Source organism: Ruditapes philippinarum, unplaced genomic scaffold (genome assembly GCF_026571515.1).
Source record: "Ruditapes philippinarum isolate M1 unplaced genomic scaffold, ASM2657151v2 ctg3816_1_1_1_1, whole genome shotgun sequence".
Classification (NCBI taxonomy): domain Eukaryota; kingdom Metazoa; phylum Mollusca; class Bivalvia; order Venerida; family Veneridae; genus Ruditapes; species Ruditapes philippinarum.
This window is the reverse complement of record NW_026860751.1, coordinates 133,921-153,827: the sequence shown is the minus strand read 5'-3', so window position 1 is coordinate 153,827 and position 19,907 is coordinate 133,921. Positions and strand designations below refer to the sequence as shown.

General features: G+C 32.2%; 1 protein-coding gene and 1 long non-coding RNA gene across 2 annotated transcripts; one reads left to right on the top strand and one right to left on the bottom strand.

Moving 5' to 3' along the window:
- Positions 1 to 3,105: 3,105 nt before the first annotated feature.
- On the top strand, positions 3,106 to 5,259 carry LOC132713272 (uncharacterized). The gene is made up of 2 exons (XR_009623425.1): positions 3,106 to 3,230; positions 4,876 to 5,259. It is a non-coding gene; the product is annotated as an uncharacterized LOC132713272 (long non-coding RNA).
- Positions 5,260 to 18,835: 13,576 nt separating this feature from the next.
- LOC132713274 (uncharacterized protein K02A2.6-like) lies at positions 18,836 to 19,636 on the bottom strand. The gene has a single exon (XM_060695789.1). The coding sequence runs from the start codon at positions 19,634 to 19,636 to the stop codon at positions 18,836 to 18,838; it is 801 nt and encodes a 266-aa protein (XP_060551772.1).
- Positions 19,637 to 19,907: the final 271 nt, after the last annotated feature.

Below are 19,907 nucleotides of genomic sequence, written 5' to 3'. Positions count from 1 at the left end.
TTGTTTCAAAATCAGTGAGAGTTCTTCGGCCTTATTGAATTTGATATGCTCGGCTTTGATGCTTCGCAATAAATCTCTGACATGAAAAAGCGACATACATGTACATTGGAACTACTCAGTCACATGATTCCGCCTGTTTTATTTTATGTTAGTGATAAAATTTCATATCTTAGTCGTTATTGATTGTTTTCCACTAATGTGATTTAAATAAGAGTGATTAATAAAAATATAATACAGAAGATATCATTTTAAATACTGGGGGATAGATATGTTATGTGCCGCGAACGAACAATGCCATATTAAAAACCCAGGCAAATTGCGTTTGTGCGTATTCAGTGACCGACAGTGGCAATAGATTGGGATAATAAAGCGAGACAACTCAAATGATAACCTCAGTTATATTGAAATTGTAAGATTTGTCTACCTTACCATGTGATTAAATGATTTTCGTTTTGCAAAACAGGCGGCAAGCTTTTGTAAAAGAAACAGATTGTACATAAAGACGACAGGACATTAATGAACTTAATTCTATTTTCAATCAACTGAGCTCTTCCCATCGTTGTCAAAAGTTTCATCTGGCTCACTGATTGCTAACTCATTGCCTACTCTTAAGGTAGCACACAACAGTAATGTAAGCCACAGCTTCGAATGGTCAGGGAGGATTTCTTGGATATAGTGACCAATCTGTTTATTTAAAGAGCATTTTCAGCCTGAAATTTGTTTTGTGACACCTAATATGATCACTGCCAAATTCGAAAAACATGTTATAGATGTCATGGCCGCCATCTTTTGTAAACATTGCTTTTAAACAACACCAAGTCATTTAACGGGGGGGGGGGGGGGGGGGTACAACCAATTTTTTAGCCGTAGCAAAAAAATCTACGTGGTTGCGCACCAGTTTCTTTGTGATATTTTGCATGTATAGACAGTGTTTCTTTAGCCTGTATAATGGCAGAGGGATGAAATGTGTTGTTTTGGGTTTTGGGCCACAGTAGATTTTGGATTTTGGGCTTCAACGGAATGAATTGCAACTTTCTTGACTGCTTGCCTATTGCAGATGGGATAATTTCATTGAAGATGTGCAATCTGATGTCATATATAATCTCAACAAAATGTGTTTTCTTTTTCCAGGTTGTGTAGTTTGGTATCAGAAGTATTAGACGTATTGCTTATACAACATTGTCGGCAGGAACTTGAAATTAACTGTAGAGTGCTACCTTTTTTTCTCACTATGGAATAACACCTAATAAATAAACAATATCAACATCAAACAGAGAGCCGCTTAATAAATGGCATGTACATTATCATAGTATAGAACTAGGTCATATAAAAAAGTAAGTGCTAATTTGAACGTAATGTTAGTTTAAACAATATTTTATTTATAATCTTTTGAAGTTTTAATTAACGTGACATTTCATTTTAGAGCTAATCACCCCGGGATTGTATATTACTGCCATGTTGATTTTTTTTGTACCAGATGTGGCAACATGTGTTGTTCTTGCAAAGTCAAGCTAAAGGTTATGATATGAATGATATGTACCCCCATGTGACAAGTCATCATTTTGCCACTGGGTACAGTGTGTGTATATTTGAATTCTAACTGTACTGACATTTTATTGAAATGTATTATTCTCAGAGTACAGTATGTAGCAAACTTTATGACTAATTTTAAAAATTTTAAACTTACGCTAATATACTCTTTAACTAATCTTAAATTAAAATTTTAAATGACAAATCCTACAGTCATTTATCTGATATAGCAGTGATCAGTCATCTGCCATAACAACCAAAGGATTGCGGACTATAAGACATAAAGCTTACACCAAAGTGGGGACTGGTATTCATGAAGACTATAGTTGATCACAAATGTGGCAACAACATTTCCGAGTTAAACAAAATCAAAACAAAAACACAAAATCAAAAAGACCCCAGCCCCCAAAATAAAAACCACAAAAGAAACTCTAAAAAACAGCAAAAAGAAAAACGACAACTACGTCGACAATGACGATACAAACAACAACGACGACGACATATTGATAATAATAATAATAATAATAATAATAATAATAATAATAATAATAATAATAATAATAATAAAAAATAATAATAATGATAATAACATCAACAACAACAACAACAAAAACAAAACAACCACAGATGATAACAACAAGAAACACCAAGGAAATATAAGCAAAACAACAACAGAACAATAAATTAAATATGTAGTAAGTGTTTTACATTGTTTAAGGCAATATATGTCAGTTAAATAATGATAAATTTAGTTGTTTATTGTTGCGATAGAAGCCTGGCTAATGTGTCAGCTGTTTTACGAGAAAAACATACTTCAACATTGTTTCCAGGCACTAATATAAAATATTAGAGTCATTTATACTATTGCTTGACATTTATGTCAAATTTGTTTAAACTGATTACAATTTTAGGCAGAAACAAGTCCATGTGGCGATAAAGCTGTATGCAAATTTATTTTTTTCATATTTAATAAGGTTGTTATATATTGCTGAGTACAATACTGAATTCTATTGGACGAGTAAACAGTTTATAAAACTATATTGGACGAGATGCTAGCTGAGTCTGATATAGGTTTTGTTGCAGTCCAATAGGGCCAATATTGTTTTCAACAATGTTTATGTATAATGACCACTTTATTATTTCATAACACCACTTTACATTTTGGCAGAATATTGTTACTTCAATTACAATAAACTAGGAATTGATATGATTTTACCCTAAGATTGACAATAAGGCTAAATAGAGTAAGATATGCATTTGATATAGATATTTTGGACTCAGAAAATTAAGAAACTAAGTGGAATATGATATACATTTCATATAAATACTATATAAAACTAGACTATATGGAGCCAATATGCATTTAAAGTGGAAATTTAAGACTATAGAAATGGAAACGAGGCTAAATTGATAATATGCTCTTCTGCATATTTGTACATCAACTTTTCCATTTAAGAATTTCAAAATACAACGCCCATTTTATGTGAATATGCACACGTTCAATAAATGCCTTTAATTCTGTTAAATTTTTTTTCAGTACGAAAAGGTATCCAAGAAGTTTATTTTGATTGATGATATTTAGATGATGTAACTCTGTGCCACTGGCTGCCAACCAGACATGTATCCGGCAATGTTCAACATTATATAATGATATTGTCAGCCCGTCTGTGAGTATTTCGGTTGGAAACATCAACACAATAGTATGTATATCTTTTATTTTCAATAATTTTTATATGATTTAATATTTTTAAACATATTATCTATTTATATCGTTTTAAAAGTTAAATAGCAACAGAACAAATAAATAATTACAATTTTTTTGTCAACACCACAGATGCGAACCTGAGATGCACGAACATTATTTCATCTGATGATTGATATATTTGGTATTAATTTAAACAAAAACACAATTCAGTTTATTTAAGTTCAATGTTTTTAACCTTTTATAAATACAAAGGGAAAAATCAAATCAAACCGGAAACTATTCTATGCTCACTTACAGTAATGTGTATCACCGCCGATTTTTCTCCCTATGTTCCGACTTTTTGTCTGGAGTATTTCTGAGCCACCACTGTCTTGAATTGAAAGTAACTTTTTTTCAGAAGCTTCGCTACCAACGTATACCGGTACATATAGTAGTGGCATGTACCATTTCAGTATTTTACTTACAGAGTTATGACAGTGCAACGCATAACCCAGCAATATTGATAAAAAAAATTAAAATTTCACATAAACTTTATTCTTATAAAGCTTCACTTCTAACAGAATCATTGGCGTCTTTTTTAAAAAAATATTGTTTTTAAAAGATATAAATGGTAATTTATTAAATAAGCTGGTCAAAAAATGTTAAAAATATGTTGTCAGATTTAGGTTTTTCATATCTGTGGAATAATGACGATAATATTACAACTGTACATGTCAATACATATGATTTATTATTAGCAACCGAAAGAACGGTGCACTTAACTTAGTATAGTTTCTCTAAATTAGAAAGCTGTTCTATGTTTAAAATTTAATTTACCCACGAGAAACATTTAAAACGTCGTAAAATGTTTTAAGGTAGCTCAAAGTAGTTGCATGGATCTATAGAAGAGCGAACACATAGAAATATTGATAAAAACCAACGTTTATGACTTTATGTGATAATTTAAGTAAACATATTTATCGATTTACAATTAATAAAATAAAAAAATTGACATAGTAATAAAGGTCTTTTGAATCGTCGATTATTCCAAGTATATTAAAGTAATATAGTATCCGACGCAATCAATTTCGGATACGTATACGTCAAAGAACAAAGTTGTAAAAACGAATATTCGAATATATTCGAATATGGAAAAATAATATTCGAACATCGAATTCCTTATTCGTTCCCAGCCCAAGTTTATGTACAATAGGCAATAATGATGAACATGTATAGGAGTTTGCCAATAAAATATTTGACTAAATACTACATGTACCAGCAGCACGTATTAGTGGCTTGTTCACCGTTCATTGACTGTTTTTTGTTTGTTTTGTCCTTCAACCTTTACAGCGGTATTTTTCACTAGACCTTTTCTCAAAAGCTGTTGATCTCAGAATTGTATGGAAGCTTGACTACCATCAGAGTTTATCATATTAATAGGATATTTTGATTTAATGGTTTTCTTACAAAGATAAAACCTTTCAATGCCTTTTAATCTTTCATTTTTGTCCAGGTTAATTCTCAGCAAAACGTATTATATAAACATTTTTTTAAGTAAGGTAACAATTAGTATCCGGCATTATGAATATATTTTCATTGTTAACTTAGATCTACAAAAACATGTATTTTGTTAACAATATAAAATTTGATTATAATTTAAGGAAATGGATATCAAGAAAGTGGTTGGTAACGTGGTTTTAATCGTGCTCCTCATAAATGCTGTGGCTGGTTTACCCAATATAAGTAAATGTTATGGTTCAGATCCTGGGGTACTGAACTGCCGACGGGCCGACCATCTGTGGCACTTCGACGGCAACAACTGTGTTAAGAGGCCAATCCAATGCTACGACGTTAGCCCACATGATAACGCATTCTATACCATAGCGGCATGTCAGAATCTGTGTGAACGGTATGCCTAGTAAATGGTTGTCTGGGAAGACAAAACAGCATAAGAAGTTTCTAATACTATATGTATAAAGAACAGATATGACCTTGTGAAATAAATCTAATGATAGATATTAATTCATTAAAAGTGTCTAACATCTCGATTGTGTTGTTTTTATTTATTTATTTTATTTTATTTTAGAATGTCCATTCTGCAATTTGCTAATGGTGTCAATATAAGAATGGGGCATAACTTTTACAAACTGAATATTAAGCTTTATATGATACTTGGTTCTGGTCTGTTGTACTTTTTTCTATTTAACTTGTTATTACTGGTTCTGTTTCTACAAAAACATTGATCGGAAAAATAAAACTTCAATGGTTTAAAATATAACCACAACAGACGGTTTCCAGTTCTTCATCTATTACGTCACTTTAGTTTATACCAATTTATTTTAGTTCGATTGTGTTGGAAGCTACTAGCTTATTGAATCCGTTCCTGGAACCAACAAGTACTAAGTAATGAGTGTAAAATTTCGTGCTAACTGAAATAACGGCTTGCCCCGGAGGGGGTTTAAACCCACGCGGTCAACAATCCTTAGATAACAAGTCCGTCGCGTGAACCATTCGGCCAGCCCGACAGTCACTTTAAACGTTTCCTGTTCTTCAAATTTCTGTCATCTACAGTTGAGTTCACACTTAACTTCACAGCCTTGTGCACTTTTATAGTGCACTCGAGTTGGACTAGAATTTTTTTGCAAAAGTCTAATTGTTATTTATTGAAATAAAAGCTAACTGCTTCATACATATAATTGCTTTAAAGAGCACATTGAAGTACACTAGAAGTGCACATCTAGTGCACTCCAAATGCACTTTTTGTAACCTTTTGTGTGAACTCAATTGTATCTTTCATAACAGTGATCATAGTGTCACAATACCGGCGACGATAACCAAAGGATTACGGACTATAAGATCAAAGTGGGGATAGGTATTTACGAAGGCTAGAGTGGATTATGGAATATAACAACAACACTCCGAGTAAAACTAAATCAAAAAAAAAAAAAAAAAAAAAAAAAAAAAAAAAAAAAAACAAAAAAAAAAAAAAAAACGACCCCCAAAATACCAAAATAAAAACTGCAAATAATAATAATAATAATAATATAATAATAATAATAATAATAATAATAATAATAATAATAATAATTATGATCATGATGATGATGATGAAAACTACAAAAGGTAGACAACTAAAGCAAAACAACAACAGGTAGTAACCAAAATAAAACAAGAACAGGTAGAAAACTAAAGCAAAACAACAACAGATAGAAAACTAAAGCAAAACAACAACAGATAGAAAACTGAAGCAAAACACCAACAGATAGAAAACTAAATCAAAACAACGACAGATAGAAAACTAAATCAAAACAACGACATATAGAACACTAAATCAAAACAACGACATGTAGAAAACAAAACAATAATAGGGACATAAATCAAATAATGTCGTTAGTGATAAGCATATTTGTAGGCAATATTTATAATTAGGATATATAAGTCAGTCAAGTGCTGATAAGTTTAGTTACTGATTGTAGCGGCAGAAGCCTGGCTGTTGTGTCAGCTGTTATTCGACAAAAACATACTTAATCATTATTTCCTGTATTTCCTGGCAGTAATATAAAAATATTAGAGTCATTTATACTATTGCTTGACATTTAGGTCAAATTTTGTTTAAACTGATTACAGCTTTGGGCGGCAGAAATAAGTCCATATGGTGATAAAGCATCGACCGTATAGAAATGTGTTTTTGTAAAATTTCATACGTTGCCATACATTGTTGAGTACAATTTTGAATTCTATTAGACGAGTATACAGTTTATAAAACTATATTGGACGAGACGCTAGCTGAGTCTGATATAGGTTTTGTTGCAGTCTAATAGGGCCAATATTGTTCTCAACAATGTGCATGTATAATGACCTCTTTATTTCACAACACCATTTTACATTTTGGCAGAACACATTTATTACTTCAATTACAATAAACAAGGAATTGATATGATTTTACCCTCAAATTGAAAATAAGGCTAAATAGAGTAAGACATGCATTTGATATAGATAGTTTGGACTCTGAATATAAAAAAGAAGCTAAGTGGGATACGATATACATTTTATATAGATATTAGGACTCTGAAAGTTAAAACGAGACTGTATGGTTGCGATATGCATTAAATGTGGAAGTTTAAGACTCTAGAAATGGAAACGAGGCTACATTGATAATATGCTCTTCTGCATATTTGTATGTACATCAACTTTAAAGTTATCCATTTAAGAATTTAAAATAACAACGCCCATTTTATGTGAATACGCACACGTTCAATAAATGTCATTAATTTTGTTAATGTTTTCAGTACCTTAAGGTATCCGAGAAATTTATCATTAAGATAACGTAGTTCTGTGCCACTGGCTGCCCAGCAGCCATATATCCGGCAATGTTAAACAATATATAATGATATCGTCAGTCAGTCTTTGAGTAATTCGGTTGGAAACATCAACTCAACAGTATGTATATCTTTCATTTTCAATATTTTTATTATCATTTAATATTTTTTTAAACATATCATTTATTAATATCATTTTTCAGTAAAATAACAACAGAATAAATATGATAAATTACCATTAGATTGATCAACAACACACATGCGAACCAGAGATACACGTACGTTATTTAATGTGATGATTGTACATGTAATATATGGTATTATTTTGAACAAAAAACCAAAAAAACAAAACAAAACACAAATTCAATTTGTCTTATTTGTTAAAAATATGTTGTCAGATTTAGGTTTTTCATATCTGTGTAATAATGACGATAATATTACAACTGTACATGTAAATACATATGATTTATCATTAGCAACCGAAACAATGGTGCGCTGAACTTAGTATATTTTCTAAATAAGAAAGCTATTCTATGTTTAAAATTTAATTTACCCACGAGAAACATTTAAGTTGTTTAAACAAGAAAAGCATTGATGCAAAGCATCAAAGGGCGACGCCTAAATTATTTGATCCAGGTTTGCACCTAAATACTTAACAAAAGATGTGTACTTTACAGCAGTACCATTTCATGTGACCTGGAGGCTTGGCCCAGTTTATGTTGAAACTTAAACCAAAAAGAATAGACTCTGTCTTGCCAAGATGCAAAGACAATTTATAGTCAATAAACCAATCTTAAGATTTACTTTACCAGATACAAGGATACCTGAGTCATCATCATATAATGACACAATCTCCACACAGTGATCTCCCCTTAATTCTTCGGCGTAGATCTCTGCCACCAAGGTCCCTAATATATCAGAATTTCTGATATACTATATTTTTTCAAAAATTGTTTTATTTACTGCTTTTATCTATCAGTTAAGTTTTTTCTCATTGATTAAACAATGTTTATGAATAAATAAATAAATAACATGAATATTTAGAAATAATTTTAAAAAAATGAGAATATTTTCTACCGAGACAATATTTTGATATTTTATATTTTTTAGCTTTTGAATTTATTTTTCGTTATTTTGTATACTTTTAATAATTTTTTGATAAACTATATCGAACGTAGGCACTAAAAGTTAAAAATAAAACAGAAGAGAAAAATGACATTAGATTTTCTATGTAACGGTCGATATTTACATTTGAATTTCGACGTTACGTCATGTGACTTTCATCATCATGTGACGTCTTTGAAGGCAGTGATTACAATTCTGCCAAGGGAGGTAATCACTGTGAGGAGTTTGATAATGACAGGCACAAGTATCACACCTGGGAAGAAAAAATATGACCAGATTAATAAAAAATCTGTGTTCATCTTAAAAGTGTCAAAAACCAAAAAAAAAAAAATGTAAATAATGACCCCCTTTAAAAATATACTATTAACTTTAAGTATATTTTTAAAGGGGGTCATCATTTACATATTTTTTTTGGTTTGTGACACTTTTAAGATGAACACAGGTTTTTTTATTAATCTGGTAATATTTTTTTCTTCCCAGGTCTGATACTTGTGCCTGTGCATATAATAAAAGCTTATTGCTTAGGGTTGCAGACATGTCATTGACATATATTAGACATAAAAGAGGACCTAAAATGAACATCAGGGGGACACCATAGGTATTCAGAGAGAAGGAGTACCAGCCACATTCACCAGCTGCTATCAGAGATAAGACTTGAACCATGCAAGAATGTCATTACATATGGCAGATGCTTGAAGTTCCATGAAGAAGAAGAAAAAAGAACTTCTTCATGTGCAGTATAGTGTGATCAACTGTACCAAATGCCTTTTGTAGATTTAAAAGTATCACGCAATACTGCCTTTGTCCATTTCAAATTAAATGCAATCTATTAAATGAATCAAACATGTGTCAGTTGAAAAACCACTTCTTAACCCTGACTGAAACTGCCTGACCATGACTCGAACCCGTGACTTTCAGAAGACCAACTGAGCTATCCGGCCGGCTACACATTTTCTCTTTAATAATGAAACAGTTCTAAACCTAACCTTTTTCCCCACTATATTGATTCATGTACTTGAATTTCTGATGTTTACAGAGCATAGTAATTAAACTAATGGTTATTTGCAGTAACAGGATGAGAAAAACTTTCAGCTTGACCAGAACTCAAACCTGTGACCCACAGAATAATGTACGCGGCTGTTGCGATTGAGCTATCTGGCCGCTTACACATTTTCTCCTCTAAATAGTGAACAGTTCTAAACCGTGACAGATATTTAGATTTTTTAAATTAACAGATAATTAATTCTTAATTAATAAATAAGAAAAAAAAAACTTACATACTCATAGTCTTAATTAAAATAACAATTTATATTAATTATTATTGTATAATTATTTTTACTAAAAAGGGCTAAGACAGTTATTGGTTATGCCATTATTTATAACAGGTCAATTTGAAAGTGAATATAACTGTGCTAATACATGTACAATATCTATGATAAGAAATTTTATGAAGGCTGATTTGTATTTTACATCAAGGGCACCGGGCGAAAACATGAAAATGCAACAAACGTGAACCACTTTGTGGTAGATTGTATTTTCATGTTTTCATCTGGCGCCCGGTTACTTTTTATACTTTGTTGGTTTTCATGTGGCACATTAAATCACCCACTATAAAATTTAGTGTACAAATTTATTCAAGGGCAAGTAACAATCTACTCTATGAAAAGTCTGTTGTCGGGTGGACTCAGGAGACCTGGAGGTTGAGACCGGTGTCCCTCCATTACAAATAGATAAGGCAGAAGCTGTCCTTTTCAAACTATGCACATGTTAGAAAAAAATTAGAATAACTATTCAGAACATGATTTTTTGAGGCTTTGTCAATTATATTGCTTGATCCAAGTTTCAGGACATTTTCAATCAATAAATGTATTATCATTTATAACTTTAAATGAAAGTCTCATCCCTTTAATAATAATGACATAACTGCAACTCTTTAAATTCAGAAATATTATAAGTCTCATCATACCATTAAATATACTAAGATATAAATGTATGCACATAACATTAATAATTCCAAGTTTCTATTAAATAAATATGAAATATTAGGTATATAAAGCCAGTAAAAGTATATATATATCAATATTCACTCATCAGGGCCTCTATGCTTTTGATGACCTTACAACTGGTAAATTTTATAAAACAAAAATTGTAAGTAATACCTAAGATAGACAGAAAAGAACAACTAATTTAGTAAACATGAGTTACTTCCCCTTGAAATAAAGAAAACATGAAACCCAAAAGAACACCCTAAACATCAAAATTAAGAAATGTTGCAGGCTCATTTTAATTATGCCATGCAAATTAATGGTAAAGTATTCATAAAAAAGTAGATGGCCATGTGACAGCAGTAATTGCAGAAAATCGGATAGCTGTCAACATCCGGATACTGGTACACTTTGTAAAAACAACCATTCTGTTTAACAGATAAACGTAATATGGATAAAGTCAATAGGATAATCGTTTACAACAGTCCATTACCTATCCTAATACTCATTTGCAGGTGAACTTTCTTCTTGTAGGAAAGTTTTGAAAATATATAAATGAATGAGCATCAATGTAGACCACAACGATATTCGAAATCCGGGTTTTAGTATTGTCAATAAAACAAAGGGACAAGCTGTTAATCAGAGCCTGCAATTTCGTGAAAATAATATCACAATGCACATGCTTTTTATATAAAGTTATTAAATACAAATATAACAACATATTTGTTTACTTGATTTTTACGAATCAAAATAAATATAATTAACACAACATGAAATTAACTGCTAATAATAACAGCTCCTTCCATAGGCAAAAATAAAAAGCATTCCATAAAAGACGACGCCGCTCACCGGCGTCGCCAATAATATAAAACGTCGTAAAATGTTTTAAGGTAGCTTCCCGCTCAAAGTAGCTGAATGTATTTATAGAAGAGCATAGACATAGAAATATTGATAGAAACCAACGTTTATGTACAAAATATAATGGTGATGAACATGCATAGGATTTTGCCCAATAAATATTTGACCCTTTACTTTAATGTACCGAGCAAGCACATATTTGTGGGCTTGGGTTCACCGTTCATTGTTTTTTGTTGTTGTTTTGTTACAAAGTCCATTGCCATTCAATGCCTTTTACAAGTGTATTTTTCAACTAGAACCATTTCTCAAAAAACTGTTGATTCAGAAATTGTCCTGGAAGCTTGATACCATCAAGAGTTTATCATATTAATAGGATATTTTGTTACAAAGTTAAAATCCTTCAATGCATTTTTACCTTTCATTTTTGTCCGGGATAACTCTCAGCAAAATGTTATATAAACATTTTTTTAAGTAAGGTAACAATTAGTATCCGGCATTATGAATATATTTTCATTGTTAACTTAGATCTACAAAAACATGTATTTTGTTAACAATATAAAATTTGATTATAATTTTAGGAAATGGATATCAAGAAAGTGGTTGGTCACGTGGTTTTTATCACACTCCTCATTAATGCCGTGGCTGGTCAACCCAATATAAATAAATGTTATGGTTCACTTCCTGGGGTACTGAACTGCTACCGGGCCGACCATCTGTGGCACTTCGACGGCAACAGCTGTGTCAAAATGCCTATCCAATGCTACGACGTTAGCCCACGGAATAACGCATTCTTTACCATAGCAGCATGTCAGAAGCTGTGTGAACGGTATGCCTAGTAAATGGTTGTCTGGGAAGACAAAACAGCATAAGAAGTTTCTAATACTATATGTATAAAGAACAGATGTGACCTTGTGAAATAAATCTAATGATAGATTAATTGATTAAACGTATCTTACATCCCGATTGTGTTGTTTTTATTTATTTTTTTTTTATTATTTTTATTTTAGAGCGTCCATTCTGCAATTTGCTGATTGTGTCAATATAAAAAGGGGCGTAACTTTTACAAACTGATTATTAAAGGGACTCCACTGAGGTTTAAAAGACTAAAAACATAACATTTGAATTTCTTACATAAATGAGCTGGGGCACTTTAGACAGAAATATTATAGTAAAAAGATAGTTAAGAAATATACTTTAAAATAATCGAAAATCGTATATATATGCTTTTCTTAGTCCGATTTGAGTGAAAAGCGTTTAAACGCTTTTCATTTTGGATAATTTATTTACAATGTGAATAATTATTCTGGAAAAACGAAGAGCTAATGATCTGAAATTTTGAACAAAGACTAGAGGAATAAACCTACATCAAATGGTACATTTATATGGAAAAAATTCAGTCCCATCATATCAAAAAACCTCAGTGGAGTCCCTTTAAGCTTTACTTTTTTCTATTTAACTTGTTATAAATGGTTCTATTCCTACCACAAAAAAAGAAGAAAAGAAAAACATTGATCAGAGAAATCAAACTCGTGCCATGATTTAAAATGTAAACACAAAAAAGACTTTAAAAACGGTTTCCAGTTCTTAATCTTTTACGTCACTTTAGTTTATACCAATTTATTTTAGGTTGATTGTGTTGGAAGCTACAAGCTTATTTAAATACTCTCGAATCCGTTCCTGGAACCAACAAGTACTAAGCAATGAGCATAAAGTTTCGTTCTATCGGAAATAATGGCTTGCCCCGGAGGGGGTTTAAACCTACGCGGTCAACAATCCTTAGATAACAAGTCCGTCGCGTTAACCATTCGGCCAGCCCGACACTCACTTTAAACGTTTCCTGTTCTTCAAATAAAACTTCATCTCATATTTGTATGAATTCGCGCATATATAAAGTAACACCATATGTTAAGGGGTTTCAAATCGTAGAGGTGAGTATGTTATGGTTGAAGGTTATTTTAGATTTTGACGGATCATGTACTCTTTAGCCACTGGCTGTTCAGCATCTGTGACCAGACATGGCCGCCGTATATAATAACCTTGACAGGCAGCCTTTGACTTATTATCTACTGTTGGAAGCATCAAGACCACAGTATGTATATCATATATTTTTAATCACATTTTCATATTATTTGATTTCCAAATATGCAAACATGATTTCTTTTCGTTATAGAATCTAATTGGTTAATACAGAAAATAGAAAAGCAGATAAATAAATTGCGCTCCGTTCGAAAATGTGTACTGGAAATTTCCTTTAATAATAATTATTTAATATTTACTTGGTAGACAGATTTATCTATAATAGTGTTTGTTGTAAAATGCTTTCCTTTTTAAAAATAAATTTCTACACCTGTCACAGTTGTTTTAAATATTTGATATAAATTCACTCTGGTTCTTAAAAGAAGAAGACAACAACAATCTATTTAGGTCTATATTTGATGACCGATTAAAGTTTTCCAAAATTCTTTAATGATAAATGATACAGAAATTAAATGTTATCGAAATTAGTCTATGAATAAAAGCGTTCAATATAATGAATTGCAATTTTTAGTAGCTTTATAGAAGAATTCGTGCACGCGCAAACAGCCTTATATACCATTCTTTCAATTTAGTTAAATTAGAAATATTCTACAGACTTCAGACTGTCAAACACATTTGAACGGCTTTCAAAACGTACTTTTGCCAGGAAATTAATTAAGAATAAATAAGAAAAAAGAAAAGAAGAAGTACGTGTAGAAACAAACAAACGAAAAAGAAACATACAATTTAGAATTGTTGATGCATTTCGCACACGGAATGCAAAGATAATTTGACCAAACGGTAACCGATCGGAATTTTGTATCTATTAAAATTTCTACCATTGTTAATGTTAAAGTAAGGAAATTAAGATAATTAAATGTACTTAATTGTTGATTTTTTCAAGGAAATGGACATCAAGAAAGTGCTTGGGCTTGTAGTTCTTATCGCTCTACTTATCATTGCTGAGGCTGGTAGTCGCCATGGTGGAAGGGGTAAATGTTACGGACCACGACCTAGACGCTCTAATTGCTACCGGGCCGACCATCTTTGGCGCTACGACGGCAACAGGTGTGTCAAAATGCGAGTGAATTGCTACAACGTCAGACCACGTGATAACGCATTCAGAAGCAGACGAGAATGTAACCGGATGTGCAGACATGGTCACCATGGTTAATGGTATTCCAGGAAGACGTTTAAAAAATAACAAATGTAACATAAATTACAGTCATTTGTTGATGAATATTAATGGTTATAATTGATTTGAAGATTTGAATTGATTAAAAGTGTCAAACTACAAAATATTGTAATACTCGGTATAGGACGGGGTGGTGTGTAGTCCACGGTATTATGATTAAATAGGTATATTCTTGAATGGCCTGTACGCAGATTTATACTAATAATGGAATTAAGAAAAGACTTCACCCTGTGGTTATTTATCTGCTTAATTTAGCTCAATCTGGGTATGTCCAATTTAGTGGTGTAATACCTTTTACTGATTATTTTATAACAACAGCATTTAAAACATTTGTATATTTATTAAACAATAACTGTAATAAGAAATTATATTTGAACACAACAAAACTTGATTCTCTTTATTGTTCTTATTAATAATATATAAGTGATGTTAACTGTCTTTTCGCGGAAATGGTGCCTTTTCGTTTAATATATAGAGGATACCATAGAAGAATGGTTACGGGTGCGCGGTTACGTATATGTTTAATCAATTAATGTAAAATCAAGAGAAAAAGTTACGCCGTAACTAGAATGTAACAGTTGCGCACACAAAGATACACAGTAACTATATAATGACTTAGTTCACCTTGGTTACGGGATGGTAATTAGTTACGGACAATTTACAAAGTTTTCCTAGTGGACCAAATGTTTTCTTGACATTGGTTACGCTTATTCGAACCAGAACCGCCAAATGAAGTTTTTTTGCCTCTATTTATAGACTTGTTATCGCGTATGAATTCCGTACCGTAACTAGAAAGCAGTCTATGAATTCTATTGGTCGAGCCTTCCTGGAATTGGTTGCGGAATGCGTTATTTGCCTGGAATTCATACACTTCAAAACTACAGTTCCGTAACCAACTTGCGTAACTCAAATTAAAAGTCATAAAATACTTTTGCAAGTAAACTAATCATTAATTCAGTATTTGCAATAAATTATATGTCAAAATATCTTTCTGTTATTTAAAAATCTTTCCGTATAATAACTAGCGTTTGGGCACTATTTTTGTACACAAACATTTGCAGACATCGTGACAGTATGAAAACATACACAAATATAAGCTACTCTCTGGATGTTACAAGTTCATTCATAGTTGACATGAATAAAGTAAGGTCTATAGTTTACATTTGAATAGATATTGTTTTTAAATTGACTTTATGTTATAGGTTACGGATCATTTGTAACATATTTCCGCGATCTTTTAAAAGTCGTCCCAAATTAAGCACAACACATAACATAGCTGTATGAAGTTTATTTAGGCAACCATTTCCTAACACTTCCCCCACCTCAGTTTCAAATTATCCTCCTGGATAATAACCAGTTGTTTTTTTTTTCTCTCTGTTCTACTTACATTTTTTAAACTTATGGCATTTAGTAATGAGAACACATTTAGTATTAAGAAATACTGAACAATTAAAATATTAAACTATTAAAAGAAATACTTTAAAGTCATTTAACTTAATTAACAACACTATACACTAGCATCAAGTTCCAGTCATTATCTTCCATTTACTATTTCACTTCTATGCGTGTATTTAAATATATGTTCTTTAGAAAACCTTAACATAAGAAATATTAATTGTAACTTTAAAACACAACTCTTTTTTTTTTATTAAAACTATAAGTTTTTATGTCTGTGTAATATTAACACAACAAATTAATAATTTTAGGCACTTTTCATAATGTTGTATGTTTAGCTTTTCACTATTATTGATCACTTTAGTTTTGATCCACATATGATTCCCCGTTTTGCAATTGAAGTGGTGTGGTGAAGGTGCTTGGATCCAGTGGTAAATTTTGATAATTTGTAAATGATTGTAATGCCTGTAACTGTTGGATCTCGGCAAATGATGGTTTCTTCCCAGCTGCTACTGCTTTTAGAAATTTAAAGTTATGAAATCGTGCCCTTGTTATATCATCCTCTGCTGGCTCCTTGCGATATTTTAGAGCTCCTGGCAACATTAGAAATTTATACTTGTCAAGGAGGTAGCACCTTGACATCTCTGGAGCAACTTCTCCGTAAAAGAAAGCCTCTAGAGTCATGGCCATCATCTCTACAGTAAGTAACCTTTTGTCTGGCGTCATGTTGAGCCATCCTTTAGGCGGCCATTGTACCACCTTACCGTTTCCTAAACTTATCTCCTCGAGTGTGTTAGGTCCCCATTGACGTCGTGCTGGAGGACACAAAGGCATGGCACCTTTCCTCAAAATATAAATTGCTGTTTCCATATGATTCAGCTCTTCTGACTCATCTGCTACTTTGTTTCGCACTGTTTCTATGACCTCAACCCTCTCTTGATCTTCAACTGTTTCCGTTACCTGAACACTTCTCTGTTCACTATTCAGCTTTCCTGATTGTTTTTCGTCCTTATCGATTTCATTATTTTTGTCATTGTTATTTGTGTCTTTTATTTTCCTCCATATGTTGTCTTCTCCTCTTTTCATTCCCATAGAGTCACCTTTTTCATTTAATATTACTTCTCCTCCATCAATTACACTTACTCTTTCTTTTGTCTGTTTAGTGAATTTTACTTTCTTCTGTTCATTTTTGTAATTTGTCTTTCTCTTTTCCTTGTGTTTGGTTTTGACTTCTTTTTCTATGATTTCATCTTTTGTGAGCTTTTGTGCTAGAAATTGACTTACAAAATCAAGTTCACCTTCAAGCTGGTCAATTAAGGTTTCTTTTTCTTCATTTTCATTACCAATATCATCATTAACTTCCCTTTCATCTATTGCTTTCTGTACTTCTTTTACCTGTTCCTTTCTATCACCTATTTCTACTTTCTCTGCCGCATTACCAATTCTTGCTTCCTGCTCTACTTTCTCATCATATCCAACCTTTACATTTTGAACCATCTCCTTCTCTACCATATTTATTCTGCCAACACTTACTTCTTCCAACAACTTCTCTGTACCTACAACATTTCTTTCACTAAGACTCATTTCACCTAATAATTTTCCTGATTCTTTAGTCACTGTCACACTTCTACCTTTACTCACTTCATCTGCTTCTTTCCCAACTTTGTCTTGACCCTCTTTCACCATCAAACGCCTTACCCCATTTTCATCAAATCTAGTGACTACCACATTTACATCCTCCTGTCTATTTACTTTCTCATGTTCAGCCTCACTCATTGGAGGGGTCTCGTTATTTGGAATGTTTGGTATCATCATGTTTATTGGATCTGTTTTAAATAGTTCATCATAAACTGCCTTTGTTTCTTCCAATGTTCCTTTTGGTTTTCTTCTCTTTGCAGGTGCTTCAGTTTCTTTTATGTTCTTTCTCTTTTTGTATTTCTTAGTTTCTTTTTCAGCTTTGATTTCCTTTTCTCTCTTTTCAATTCCTTCAGCAATGTCTAACCCTGCCTTCCAGCCCTCTCTTATCTCTTTTCTCAGTGAATCTTCTGCCTTAATTGCCTCTAGGAGATTCATGACCACCCGCCTTGCTTCAATTGCGATTGTACTGTCATACTTCTGAATTTTTGTCATAGTTGCATAATCTCTTGGATATACCGCTAGGTAGAAACAATTTGGAACAGACAGAAAACCATCAGGCATCAAACTATACTCTCTGAAATGGACTGAGTCACAGTGTCTACTTAAATCACTAACACGTGTAAACACATTAATTTTCCTGCACCAAGGGCATCGAACTGATTGTCTCCGGTGTGTGGCGGAAGACATATGATGGAATAATTCTTTCTTTTGTTTGAATGTCTTCGTGCATAGACTGCATTGTAAACAGTCACTGCCACTGTGTTCATCACTCATTGTCTGTAATAAAATAAAATGAAATAGTGTTGTTTTTATTATTTTTCATTGTTATCACTCATTTTAAATTGTTAATCAAATGTATGTGTTTCTGTAAGTTTGAAGATTTTAAATAGCTGGACTATTGTTTATTTATTTATTTAATTTTTATATTGTTTCTTGTTACTTTATACTTTATATATTTATTTTATTGTGAATGCTCTCTTTACAAACATCACTTAATTTTACAATATCTGTGAGATAAATTTCATAAATATGTCTTTCAAAACAAGATTATAGTAGTTTTTTTTTAACAATTTGTTTTAAATTGCAACTGTTACATTCGAGCTTTTTCGCGCGTAATCCATAATGGAACATTTACTCCGGAGTACGGCCAAAGTCTATCGATGTGGTATGCTTTCGGTTTCATTAATTTTGAGCGCTTAACGAGGCAGACAATGTCATCTAATACTTTTGTGATTAAGTAAGGACCTTTCCATTTATTTATCAGCTTAGAGCACACACCTTTGTGTCTTGTAGGATCATGCAGCCAAACACATTGACCGGCATAATAATTTCGTTGTCTTGCATTAGTATCGTAATGTCGTTTTTGATATTCGAAACTTTTCCCGATATTTTTTCGAGCGAAGTCATGAATGCATTCTAGATTTGTTCGTAACTCATTAACATAGTCATCAACAGTTTCTGTTTTATTTCTTTCAGTGATTGGTCGACCTATTGCAGCCGCCATAGGGAGAGTAACATTTCGCCCATAAACCATTTTATTTGGAGATATTTTGGTACTTGAGTGACTTGAACTCCGATACGCCATCATTAATATGGGAAGCAGTTTGTCCCACTGCTTTTGAGATTCTTGACAATATTTAGATATCATAGACACCAATGTCCGATTAAATCGTTCCACAACCCCATTGGCTTGTGCTCGCATACTAGTAGCATGTGTTTTTTCGATAGTTAATAATTCGCAAATTTCACTAAGAAGTTTTGATTCAAAATTGGAACCTTGATCCGTGTAAAGTTGTAAAGGTACACCAAAACGACTCACAAAATTATCAATGAATGCATTCATGCAATTGTTTTTGCTTCTTGGTTTGGCAACGGAATAGCTTCTGTCCATTAGTAAACCAGTCTGCTAATAACTAAGATATCATTTATTGCCTTTCTTGTTGTAGGCATAGGACCTAATATGTCCATCATTACACGTGGATCCATTGGCTCGCCAACTGCATATTTACCTAATGGTGCTTTATTTGTGATTTTTGAAAGGTTACGGGACAGTGCATAAGGTCACATTTATTGCAATAGTCTTTAAACACGACATGTATTCAGTCATGCCAGGCAATAAATGTTTGTTTTTATTTTGTCGTTAGTTTTGTTAAAGAGCCTAA

What these genes read in the sequence shown, in the direction of transcription:
- LOC132713274 (XM_060695789.1), bottom strand. Translation starts at nt 19,636, where the DNA reads ATGGACAGAAGCTATTCCGTTGCCAAACCAAGAAGCAAAAACAATTGC.